Raw genomic sequence first — 13,220 nt, forward strand, 5'->3', positions numbered from 1 at the left:
TATGTGACGCATTCTGCGTCAACTAGGTGCGGCTTCGCACAGGAGCAGCTGACTGGCGGGCTTTGTGGGCCGCGAGGCGTGCGTTTCCCTGGTTTTGAACTGTTTCTACCGCTTCGTTGATTCTGCTTCGCGAAGCTGTTCCACTGATTGTTGTCCCTGCTGTTTTCCACTGTTTCTTCTGTTTCTACTGTTTCTTCTGTTTTCCTTGTATAAACTAAACAATGGTACAGTTTCAACTGTTTCCCAAAGAAACATGAAAGACAAAAACCTTGAATTTACTAAACAATGGTTGTAGGTTCCATTTTTATGAAACCAGGTGCTGTTCCTATTGATTCAACTAGTTTTTAATTATAAAAAAACATGAAATTTCATTTTACATTTATTACAAAGTGGTACTTCTAAAACTGTCATAAAAGTGGTAAGCTTACATCTTGATGAAATTGACTGATGATAGTATCACCAAGGCGTCATGAAAGACAAAAAAAAATGTACATGTCTTACTGCTCGTTTTCAAAACTGTTTCAGCTGTTTTCGGACATTGTTTACAGTTGAAAGTCTTGGAAGAAACTATCACTAGATCAGCAAGAGAAAAAAAAAAGATAGCTCTATCGTTAAGGAAACATTTTTCCCATGGAAGTATTCCTTTGAGTTGAATCTTGCAGTGCACTTCCCTTGAAGGTGACAGTATTAATGAGACCCTTGAGAATAGAAAGAAGAATTAGAAGAAACATATACGCGATTAGAAGAAATTAATTTCACTATTCGGTATGAAAGAACAGGCTCTAAGAAAATAACATCTCTTTTGTTTCCATAGGAGAGAAAAAAAATAGAGAACTTACATGTCTCTGCAGGAAAGAAGTTACTAACGGCAGCTGAAATTCATTGTCCTTGCATGTTACAATCTCAAAAAGAAATTTCTGACGTAGAGCTTGTAAATCATCCTACAGTATTTTAACATGTGAACAAATTTTTGGAATATTTTTTGACATAGAGCTTGTAAATTTCATTGTTCACATATTTTTTGGAATATGTGATCAAATTTCGGAAACAGGAACAATTTTTTGAATTAGTAAAAAAAATAAACATGTGGAAAAAAATTTGAATATGTAAACAAATTTGGAAACATGACATTTTTTGAACATGTGAACAAATTTTATGAAAACCGAAAAGTTTGAATTTCCCAAACATTTTTCGGAAATTGAACATTTTTGGAGTTTGTGAACATTTTTATGAAGCATGAACGATTTTTGAATCTTGAGAACAAATTTGGAAGCGTGGATTATTTTTTGAAGCACGAACATTTTTTGAACCTTGAGAACAAATTTTGAAATGAAGAACAATTTTGAAAAATCCTGAACAAATTTGGAAGCATGAACAATTTTGTAAAGCACGAACATTTTTTGTTTCTTGAGAACATATTTTAAAATAGAGAACAATTTTGAAAAATTCCAAACAAATTTGGAAGTGCGAACATTTTTGAGAAACGCTATTTTTGAGAGAAAAAAAACATGAAGGTTGTATGAAACAGCGAACACTTTTAGAAATTGAGAACAAAATTTGTAAAAACTCAACAATTCGAAAAATGCAAACAATTTTAACACTTTTAGAAAATGAGAACAAAATTTGTAAAAACTCAACAATTCGAAAAATGCAAACAAATTTTTGGAAATGGGAACATTTTTGTAAAGTCTCCCAAAACCCGAACATTTTTCAAATTCGAAAACAAATTTTGGATACTTGAACATTTTTTAAAACTTGGAACATTTTTTTAAACTCCCGAACAAAACTTGAACACATGAACAGTTTTTAAAACTTGCGTACATTTTTTCGAAACTCCCGAACAAAAATTGAAGCATGAACATCTTTTGCAATTTGCGAACAATTTTTTAAATGGAAACATTTATGGAAACTCGCAGAAAAATTGAAAACATGAACATTTTTTGAATTTGGTGAACAAATTTTGAAATTGGATTATTTTTTGAAACTCCCAAACATAACTTGAAACATGAACAAAAAGAAAATAAAAAGAAAAGAAAAAGGAATTGAAAGATGAAATAAAGAAACAGAAAAACGAAGAAAGAAAAAACTATAAAGAAAAAGCAAACAGAAAAAACCAGTGAAAACCCGGTTCAAGAACCTTCCAGAAGGTTCCCAAAACCGTTCAGGAACCCTCCAGAAGGTTCCCAAAACCGGGACGCTGTAGCGCCTGTGCTATCTCGTGACTGGGCCGGCCCGTCTTGATCGCTAGTCGCTCGCTTCTCTGTGCGAAGCCTCGACAACTGGACGTAGCGAGCGTCCAATAGGGTTTTCCCCGAAAGCCGTCGTTAGGGTTCCACGACGCCTCGGAGTACACGGCAGGCCCAAGCTGCGCCACGCATCACATGCACACGAGAGTTGAATGGCATGCTATGTCAATGGTCCGTGTAGCTCCTCGATTGGTCGAGCCATTTGCACGTAGACATATGGTCCGGCCGGTCCCTCTGGCTCAGCCGGCCTTGTCGCCCCGTCTACAATTAGTGCACTGCTAAATAACGACGACGTGCACCTGTTCACTGCCACTACAAGATGTTGTGGTGTGGATTATTCATCATCACAACGAAAAGAAAAAGGGCCCCGTACGTAGGTCCCATCAGCGTCCCATGCCGTGCATGCATGTCACCGACCGGCCGCGTGGTTATGCACGTACCCGGGCCGGGTGGCACACGATCGAGAGCGCGCGCGTCTATATAGCATGGCCGCCTCGCGGCTCCACTCTCCTCCACAAGCAAAAGCGCGCGCACAGACGAGGTTACGCAAACAGATTCTGCACACAGTTTGTTTGAGAGGGACAGACAGAGGAGGGAGATGATGAAGGTGGAGGTGGTGGAGTCGACGCTGGTGGCGCCCAGCGAGGAGACGCCGCGGCGGGCGCTGTGGCTCTCCAACCTCGACCTCGCCGTGCCCAAGACGCACACGCCGCTCGTCTACTACTACCCGGCCCCGGCCCCGACGCCCGACGGCGAAAACTTGGACTTCTTCTCGCCGGAGCGGCTCAAGGCAGCGCTGGCCAGGGCGCTGGTGCTCTTCTACCCGCTGGCCGGCCGGCTCGGGCGAGAGGGCGAGGGCGGGCGGCTGCAGATCGACTGCAATGGCGAGGGCGCGCTCTTCGTCGTCGCCAGGGCGCCGGACGTCGCCGGGGAGGACCTCTTCGGCAGCGGCTACGAGCCCTCGCCGGAGATCAGGCGCATGTTCGTGCCCTTCGTGCCCTCTGGCGACCCGCCGTGCCTCATGGCCATGTTCCAGGTTCAACTTTGTCTCTCACGCCAAACTATTTCATCGTCTGTCTTTACTTCTGCCGTCTTGGTCTTGTTTTTATGAAAATCGAATGTTCTATAGTAGTAGTAATTTATATTGACGAGGATGCCAAATTTACTTTGCAAGCACAACAATTTTTTGGCAAAAAATGAACCGAGACGGATTTGTCATCCTCGATGAACACAATTTGTCATGAAAAACGTTCGATTTTTCATGGCTAAAAATATGACGTCCTCTGGATATCTTGTAGCATAATGAGGTAGGAATCTTCTAGCTATACCTCTCTTGGATTGATCGATCGGTTTGGCCGGAGTTGGACAAGTGCAAATTCCGTCCACATAATGATGTGGAAAACCTGACCAATAATGGATTTGCACGATCGGCAGCCAGCTTAATTTTCTTCCCATGTTGCCTTCGGAAATGTCACATCATTGGGGTAATCGACCCTTCTACAGATAGATAGAGATTGGCAAGGGACGGCATATCCTTATCGATAAACACCAAACGTATATGGATAAAATATGAATGGAAGAACAACAGTGAGATCGACGTACCATCCACAAAATGATTGTGTCATGGTCAGTCTCTTGTCTCTTTTTCTTGTGAATCCCTCCGCGATGACGCATATCGCTCCTCGTGAATGAATAGATAAAAGAGAGCTACTAGCAAAGTTTGACATGTACATAGGCACATAGCCATTCTCAAAGAATCGAGATTAGCACCATGTGTGGGATGCGTGGCAAGCTAGGTAGCCAATCTCAAAACTCAAAACAAACAAATGCATTATTTTATTGTCAAATAGTGTGAAGAAAGCATAGTCGTAGTATCAATATTGGTGGGGTGCCTACGTATGACTCATCCCCAGTATAACAAACATCTCGATCGGGAATCAAGTTGCATGGATTTTTTATTTTTATTTTTTTAGGATTGTTGCGTGGATGTGATTGTGACGGCGCCGTTGATATCCGTGATTGTGGGCCGGACACGGTTTCCTCGCTCTAACTTCTTCTGAGGACAGCATTATTATTATTTTTGGCAAATTTGTAAGCAACACAAGGGCCTACTTGATGCTTCCATTACTGGACAATTAAGTAATGGCATCGCTTTCAAGTCATGCTAGATGATTCTCAACACTTGTCTGCTTGTTTTTAGAGTATATACCGCCGCATGGCAACAAGATGATATAATTGCAAAGAGTTTCATATCCGGCCTACGTTGCCAAAGATTCTAACATAGGTCGGCCGCCCCCACTAGAATATGTGGAAAAAAACCTTACGTATACATCATAATCAAAACCCAGAGATGTTTGACACGCCACGAGATTGATAAGAAAGGAGTTAATCCTAGGAAGAACTAGGGACATAATCGATGATTCTCAACACTTATCTAATACATAGAGATGAGGCTCAAACCTTGGCTGGCTATCCCACACCTCACATATGGTGCTATCCACTAGCCACCACTTCATCTAACCGGGTTTATTTGTCTCTATTGTATCTGGAGCAAAATCTTGACCATATTTGTTTAGATAAAATTTAAGTTATATGTAGCAAAAATAGTATCTCATTGGAAACTTATTTCGACTATGAATCCAACAACATATTTTTTTCTGACATATCACTTACATTTTGCTACTCAAATTTAATGTCAGAGTTTCACCCAAAATACAACGGGGACTAATGAACCGAACGCATAAAGTAAAACCCAAGCAAATACAGATTGGGGAACAGCCCACTGAGCAAACTTAGCTAATTAGATGATTTCGTGGCACAATTTTTAAAATGATAGTAGTCTGGAACCTTGATATTCCAATGGATGGGCAATGAATACTTCCATTTTTGAAAATTGTAGTTTTTCTTGATGGCCTTAGGGAAAGAAACTCAAGACATCCTTTTTAAATAATGCCGAAAAAATGATGTTATAGATACTACGGTTTATCGGTGGAACTGTTATATTTGTTGATTTCTTCATTGGCGACGGTTGTTGTTCTAGTGTGTTGTTTTTGTGGGGCCTAAGTACGATAATTTCCAACTGTCTACTACAACAAATTTGGCTTGGCTCTGGTGAGAGAGGAGCAATGACGGCGACACAAAGAATCGAGATTAGCACCATGTGTGGCATGTCGTGGCAAGCTATGTAGCTAATCTCAACCTCAAAACAAAACAAAACAAATGCATTATTTTATTGACTAATAATGTGAAGAAGCATAGTTGTAGTATCATATTCGTGGGGTGCCTACGTATGACTCATCCCCAGGATAACAAACATCTCAATCAACAATCTAGTTGCGTGGATGTGATCGTGACTGCGCCGTTGGTACTCGTGGTTGTGGGCCTGACACGGCTTCCTTGCTCTAACTTCTTCTGAGTACATCTTTTTTTGGCAAATTTCCAAGTAACACGAAGGCTTGCTTGCTGCTTGCATTATTGGATAAGTAATGACATCGCTTTCAAGTCATGATCAATGATTCTCAATACTTATCTGGTTGATTTTAGACTACACCGCCGCGTCACAACAAGATGATATTGTTGCAAATAGTTCATGTATGGCCTACCTAGCCAAAATGTCTACCATAGGTCGGCGGCAGCCCCCCATTAGAATATGGGAAGAAAACCCTTAGGTATACCTCATAATCCAAACACAGACATGTTTGACATGCTACAACTTGGATAAGAAAAGAGTTAATCCTAGGAAGTGGTAGAGTCATGATCGAAGATTCTCAACACTTATCTTGTACTCCCTCTGTAACTTTATATAAGATGTTTTTGACACTATTATAGTATTGGCGGCTCGTTGCAAGTGAGTAGATGGCGTCATAAGGGCTCCTTGTTTTAGCCGTTGAAGCAAAGACCCTATGCAGAGCCAATATGTACTTTTCTTTTCTTTTCTTAAAAAACAAATCATCCTTGCATGGCTAAATGGTCCAACAACAGTCTCTAACAGAATAAGGGGGAAAACCCCTCATTATGCCTCACAATAAAAACCCAAACACCTTTTACATGCTAGGAGGAGGCTAAAAATACAACTTGATCATAGGAAGAACTAGTGACCAAATTTAATAAATAGCAGAAGTGAGGCTCAAACCTTGGCCGGCTTGCACACCACTTCATATGTGGTGATAACTCTATCTGTCTAGCCTGCCACTTCATATATGGTGCTACCCACTAGGGGCGGAGACAGGACAGAGGCCCCTAGGGTTTGGGCGAAGGTGTTAGGCCCAAATCCATTGGTGATTATAGTGCTACCCACTAGCTAGTAAGACCCAGGTGGCTGCAAACCTGCACACCAACCCATTGAAGAAACTTAGATACTTAGACCTAGTTTGGAAGCATGGTTTTTTTAAAACCAAGTAATCTAAAATCTTGATATTCTAATGTACGGGCACTGAATAATTCTGTTTCTAAAAATCACGGCTTTTTCTCAATTGTTTTAGAATAAAGAGAACTTCTTGGCAAATATTGGCCAAACAAACATGGTATTATAGGCACCACAATTTGTGAAAATTGTTGTATTTTTTATCTTAAACTCATCAAAGTACTTAAAATCATGGTTAAAAAAAACATTCTCCTCCTCATATAACTAAAAAGCACCGAGCTATCAAATACTCCCTTCGTAAAGAAATATAAAAGCATTTAGATTATTAAAATAATGATCTAAATGTTATTATATTAGTTTACAGAGGGAGTAGCTTTTACCTGCAAGCAAGCGATTTTTGTAAAAGGAGCAATTCAAATACGACATACCGTCCCCATTATTGATAGCTTGTTGAATTTGAAGTGTACTAATGTGTGGATTGTTTGTGCATGGCAGGTGACGTTCCTCAAGTGCGGCGGCGTGGTGCTGGGCACGGGCATCCACCACGTGACCATGGACGGCATGGGCGCGTTCCACTTCATCCAGACATGGACGGGGCTCGCGCGGGGCCTCGCCCTCTCCGACGCTTGCCCGTCGCTGCCATTCCATGACCGGACGCTCCTCCGCGCGCGGTCACCGCCGCACCCCGAATTCGACCATCCCGTGTACTCGCCGGCGTACCTCAACGGCGCCCCACGGCCCTTCGTCACCCGCGTCTACTCCATCTCCCCAAAGCTCCTCACCGACCTCAAGTCCCGGTGCGCGCCCGGCGTGTCCACCTACGGCGCCGTGACGGCGCACCTCTGGCGGAGCATGTGCGTGGCGCGCGGGCTCGCCCCGGGCTCCGACACGCGCCTCCGCGTGCCGGCCAACATCCGGCACCGGCTGCGCCCGCAGCTCCCGCGCCAGTTCTTCGGCAACGCCATCGTGCGCGACCTCGTCAGCGTGAAGGTGGGCGACGTGCTGTCGCAGCCGCTGGGGTACGTGGCGGACATGATCCGGAAGGCGGTGGACCATGTCGACGACGCGTACACGCGGTCGGTGATCGACTACCTGGAGGTGGAGTCGGAGAAGGGCAGCCAGGCGGCGCGCGGGCAGCTGATGCCGGAGTCGGACCTGTGGGTGGTGAGCTGGCTGGGGATGCCCATGTACGACGCCGACTTCGGGTGGGGCGCGCCGCGGTTCGTGGCGCCGGCGCAGATGTTCGGCAGCGGCACGGCGTACGTGACGCAGCGCGGCGCCGACAGGGACGACGGCATCGCCGTGCTGTTCGCGCTGGAGCCCGAGTACCTGCAGTGCTTCCAGGACGTCTTCTACGGGGAGTGACAGGCAACTTTCTCCCTTCTTTGTGTGTGTTTGCCAGTGTGTATGAGTGTATCCACTGTCTAGCGTTTGCTGTTCAGATTTGGATTTGGTAGAATGCATGTGTACGTTGTACGTGTCAATGTGACATATGTCCGGCTTCCGACTGTTGTCTAGGGAAAATAACCCATAAAATGGTTGTATACAAACCTATCTTTTTTGCCTGGATAGCTGGATTTATGGAACCAAAATGGTTGTAGTAGTCATAGATGGAAAATAATCATGTACCACCTGGGTTGTACGCACTTGAAAATATGAGTAAATTACTACGAGATTTAATCCGAATAAACATAAGATAAATCATGACCACAACAGTAGAGATTAAATTAATCATGCGAACTAGCATAGCAGATGAACATATCACATCTAGGGCACATACTAGAAGCATGAATTCTACCACGATCTCGAACAGGAAGGATAGAATCACATACGGTGCAGCGGGTGCAGCACCGCCGACGTTGACGTTGTCGCCCATGTCGTCGAGGACGAGGTTGCCGAGGTCGGGGAAGAAGTCGTCGTTCGCGAAGTCGTCGCTGCCAGCAGTCGCGCGAGTGCGCTCCCCAAAAACCTGATCGCCCCTCTCCCGTACAGGATCACGAGAGGCGGGGTTCCGGAGGCCTGCTGTCCCTTCTCGCGGTGCACGCCGAAAGGAGGGATGGAGAAGACTTGCTTGGCGGCGCAATGATCTGGAACGGTGGTGAGAAACCATACGAAGCAGCGGCGGCTAGGGTAGACGTCTGCCTGACTATATAGTACGGGCCGGATAGGTCGTGGGAGTAAACCCCACGTCCGAGTCGTCACGATCCAAAAGAATCGGAAACGGTTCAGTAATTAACGCGTCCGTTAATTATTAATTAATGACTCATTAATTTTCCCATGCAACAAAAATATAGACAACGTGCATAGCTCTGTCCTCGGCTCGGCTCAATCCCGCAACCCGCGGCGCGGCGCGGCGTGACGAGACGTGGCGTGGCGAGGCGAGCGAGGAGGAGGAGCGTGCGTGTAGGTATCCTCTTCTCATGCTCATACAAGTGGTAGAAAAGCTCACCTTATAAAGAGGTACAACTCTCTCTCAATTTCCGGGGTGGGACTAAACTTTAGCCTCACTCACTCCACTCACATGTGTGCATGAATGGGCCAAGAGAATTTCAGAATTTTAGTTGGGCTTTGGGCCAAAGGCCTACTAGCAAAATTCCAACAATCCCCCACAAAGTCTCATTGGCACATCTCATCATTTAGTTTCAAAACATTGCTTTATATATCGGTGCTTAGTGGAGACTGTGAAGTTGAACTTCCACTTAGAAATTTATGCTACACTAGATCACAACTTGAATAGTGGACTATGCCTTGAACTACAAGTTTTCTGTGAAACTAGTTTCACACAAATTCTTGACCGATATTGGGCTGCCGCAAGGCTTCCCCGCGGGTGGAGCGTATACGTCATACTCCAGGGCCTTTCATGAATTTATTAGAGAACATCCAATTCTCACAGACTGCGACGTTAATAGTCAAATTCATATAGGTGTGTTCCTCAGAAGATGTTCTGCAGGACAACATCTCTGCTTACCCGAATAAGCCACTTGGAACACATTAAGATAAGTATCAACCTGCCATGCAGATCAGGAGAGTATTGCATCTTCACGGAGTGGGATAATTAATATAGGGATACTCTCCTCCCAGCTGACCAACAGCTTGTCTCCCACTTCTACTTCACGGGATCTCCGATCACATAGAGTGGTTTACCACTATGGACAACTCATGCGGTGGGTCTCAAACCCATCTCCATCGATGCATTATCTATCACATTACGTGATAGACCCTTTGTGAAGGGATCTGCCAAGTTTTTCGACGCTTGGATATAATCCAACGTAATAACTCCAGAGTTCCTTAATTTTCTGACAGATTTTAGTCTCCTCTTCACATGCCTTGAGGACTTCATATTGTCCTTAGAACTGTTTATCTTGACGATCACAGTTTGATTATCACAGTTCATCAGGATAGGGGGTATTGTTTTTTCAACCATAGGTAAGTCCATCAAGAGTTCACGAAGCCACTCTGCTTCAACAGTGGCAGTGTCTAATGCTGTGAGTTCTGCTTCCATAGTTGACCTCGTTAAGATGGTCTGCTTGCAAGACTTCCAGGAAACAGTGCCACCAGCAAGTGTAAAAACATAACCACTTGTGGCCTTAATCTCATCAGCATCAGATATCCAGTTTGAGTCACTATAACCCTCCAATACCCTTGGATACCCGGTGTAGTGAATCCCATAGCTCGTGGTGCCTTTCAAATAGAGAAATAACTCTCTCAAGCGCATGCCAATGATCATCTCCCGGTTTTGACACAAACTGACTCAGCTTGCTCACAGCAAAAGAGATGTCAGGCCTCGTGGCACTCGCCAAATACATAAGCGAGCCAATAATCTGAGAATACCACAGTTGATCTCTAGCAATCCGTCGATTCTTTCGAAGCAACACACTAGCATCATATGGAGTTGGAGAAGGCATGCAGTCGCTATACCCAAAACGACTCAAGACCTTTTCCACATAATGAGACTGAAGCAATGTGATCCCACCATTCTCATCTCTCAACAGCTTGATGTTTAAGATAACATCAGCTACTCCTAGATCCTTCATCTCAAACAGCGAGATAAGAAATCCTTAACCTCCTTGATTAAATCAAGTTTGGTTCCAAAGATCAATATGCCGTCGACATACAGACAAAGAATAACTCCTTCGCCCCCACCATAGCGATAGTACACGCACTTGTCACCATCGTTTACTACAAAGCCGGCAGCAGTTAATGTTCTTTCGAACTTCTCATGCCACTCCTTAGGAGCTTGTTTAAGGCCATATAAAGATTTTAATAACTTGCACACCTTTCCTTCTTGACCAGGTACTACAAAACCATCTGGCTGATCCATGTAAATTTCCTCCTTCAACTCTCCATTGAGGAAAGTCGTCTTAACGTCCATTTGATGAACGAGAAGACCATGTGAGGTAGCCAATGATAGTAGCACCCGAATTGTGGTCAGTCTAGCCACGGGTGAGTAAGTATCAAAGAAGTCTTCACCTTCTTTCTGGGTATAACCCTTGGCCACAAGCCGTGCCTTATACTTTTCAATCGTACCATCAGGTCTAAGTTTCTTCTTGAACACCCACTTACATCCTACAGGTTTGCACCCATAAGGACAGTCAGTGATCTCCCATGTACCGTTAGCTAAGATGGAATCCATCTCGCTATGTACAGCTTCCTTCCAGTAGTCAGCATCAGGAGATGCATAGGCTTCTGAAATAGTCATGTGTGTGTCATCCATGAGGTACACAATGAAATCATCACCAAAAGACTTTGCAGTCCTCTGTCTCTTACTCCTCATAGGAGTTCCATTGTTACCCTCAACAGGATTCTCAACGTGTTCTATCGCAATGGTGAGTTCAGGAATTACAGTGAATTCCTCACTAGATGAGTAGGTATCTCCTGATTTGATGAACTCGACATATCCTTCATAGGAAATATGTCCTCAAAGAAAGTTGCATCATTTGATTCCATAATTGTACCAACATGCATGTCGGATACCTCAGATTTTATTATCAAAAATCTATAGCCGATGCTATGAAAAGCATAGCCCAGAAGAACACAATCCATGGTTTTTGGTCCAAGCTTGCGCTTCTTGGGAATTGGTATATTGACTTTCGCCAAACAACCCCAAGTACGTAGGTAAGAGAGTTTCAACCTTTTCCTTTCCCATTCCTCAAATGGAGTCATGGTCTTATGCTTTGTGGGAACTCGGTTTAGGACATGACACGCAGTCATTAGCGCCTCCCCCCACCATTCCTTGGATAGACCCGAAGTGTCTAACATGGTGTTAACCATATCAGTTAGAGTTCGGTTCTTTCTTTCGGCTACCCCATTTGACTGGGGTGAGTAGGGAGGCGTCCTCTCATGGATTATACCATGTTCCGCACAAAACAGATCAAATTCATTGGAAAAATACTCTCCACCACGATCCGACCTAAGCCGTTTAATTTTTCGATCAAGTTGGTTCTCTGCCTCAGCTTTATAGTTTTTAAAGAAAGTCAAAGCCTCATCTTTTGGTTTTAGAAGATACACATAACAATATCTAGTGGAGTCATCAATCAACGTCATGAGGTATCTCTTTCCACCTTTTGTCAACACGCCATTCATCTCACAAAGATCAGAATGTATAAGCTCAAGTGGCGCCAAGTCTCTTGCCTCTGCAGTCTTATGGGACTTGCGAGGTTGCTTAGCTTGCACACATACTTGGCACTTGGAGCCTTTGACAGTAGAGATTTTCGGAATTAAATTCATATTGGCTAACCGCGTCATGCAACCAAAGTTAATATGACAGAGTCGTGAATGCCAAATATCAGATTCATTATTGTGGCAAACATTATTAATAACTTTAGTGCAAATATCTGACAAAGATAGGCGGAACAAGCCTCCGCACTCATAGCCTTTTCCAACAAATTGTCCACACTTAGAAATTACAACTTTATTGGATTTGAAAACCAACTTAAAACCATCTCGACATAAACGGGAACCGCTAACAAGATTTTTATTGATGGACGGCACATGATGAACGTTCTTCAGACGCACAGTCTTCCCCGAAGTAAACTTCAGATTGACCATACCAACACCTCGAACGATGGCATGTGACCCGTTCCCCATTAGCACGGGTGAAGTCCCTGTTGCCTGGTAAGAAGAAAACATGGAGGCATCAGCACAAACATGTACATTGGCACCGGTGTCAATTAACCAATCAGGGGATTGAAATACTGAAAGGATGGTAGGAAAAATACCGTACCCTGATTCCTTCATATCAATATCACCGATGACAACATTAGCGGACTTGCCGCTCTTCTCATGTTCGCGCTCCTCAAAGCGGTTAGGACACTTCGGAGCCCAGTGATTAGGATCACCGCAGACATGGCAAAGTCCCTTCCCCTTCTTATGAGAATTCTTCTTGAAGTTGGTAGAATGTGATGGCTTGTTCTTTGTATCAAACTTGCCTTTGCCCTGAATTTTGTTCTTATTGTTTTTGAACTTGTTGGGCTGGGAGTTCTTCTTCTGTACCATGTGGGCACTAGAACCTCCCTCAGCAACTCGAGCACGTGTGTCCTTTGCTCTCGCCTTCTCTTCAACATCAAGAGTACCAATGAGATCCGCAACGGAAAACTCCTGTCTCTTGTGTT

The 13,220-nt window shown here is 44.1% G+C and overlaps 1 protein-coding gene across 1 annotated transcript; it reads left to right on the top strand.

Annotated features, from left to right (window-relative positions):
* The first annotated feature begins 2,736 nt into the window (after nucleotides 1–2,736).
* On the top strand, nucleotides 2,737–8,174 carry LOC125524194 (putrescine hydroxycinnamoyltransferase 1-like). The gene is made up of 2 exons (XM_048689269.1): nucleotides 2,737–3,282; nucleotides 7,105–8,174. The coding sequence occupies exons 1-2, from the start codon at nucleotides 2,845–2,847 to the stop codon at nucleotides 7,972–7,974; spliced, it is 1,308 nt and encodes a 435-aa protein (XP_048545226.1). The 5' UTR covers nucleotides 2,737–2,844; the 3' UTR covers nucleotides 7,975–8,174.
* The last annotated feature ends 5,046 nt before the right edge of the window (nucleotides 8,175–13,220 follow it).

The sequence above is a fragment of the Triticum urartu genome, chromosome 7, assembly GCF_003073215.2.
Source record: "Triticum urartu cultivar G1812 chromosome 7, Tu2.1, whole genome shotgun sequence".
In the NCBI taxonomy this organism is placed as follows: Eukaryota; Viridiplantae; Streptophyta; class Magnoliopsida; order Poales; family Poaceae; genus Triticum; species Triticum urartu.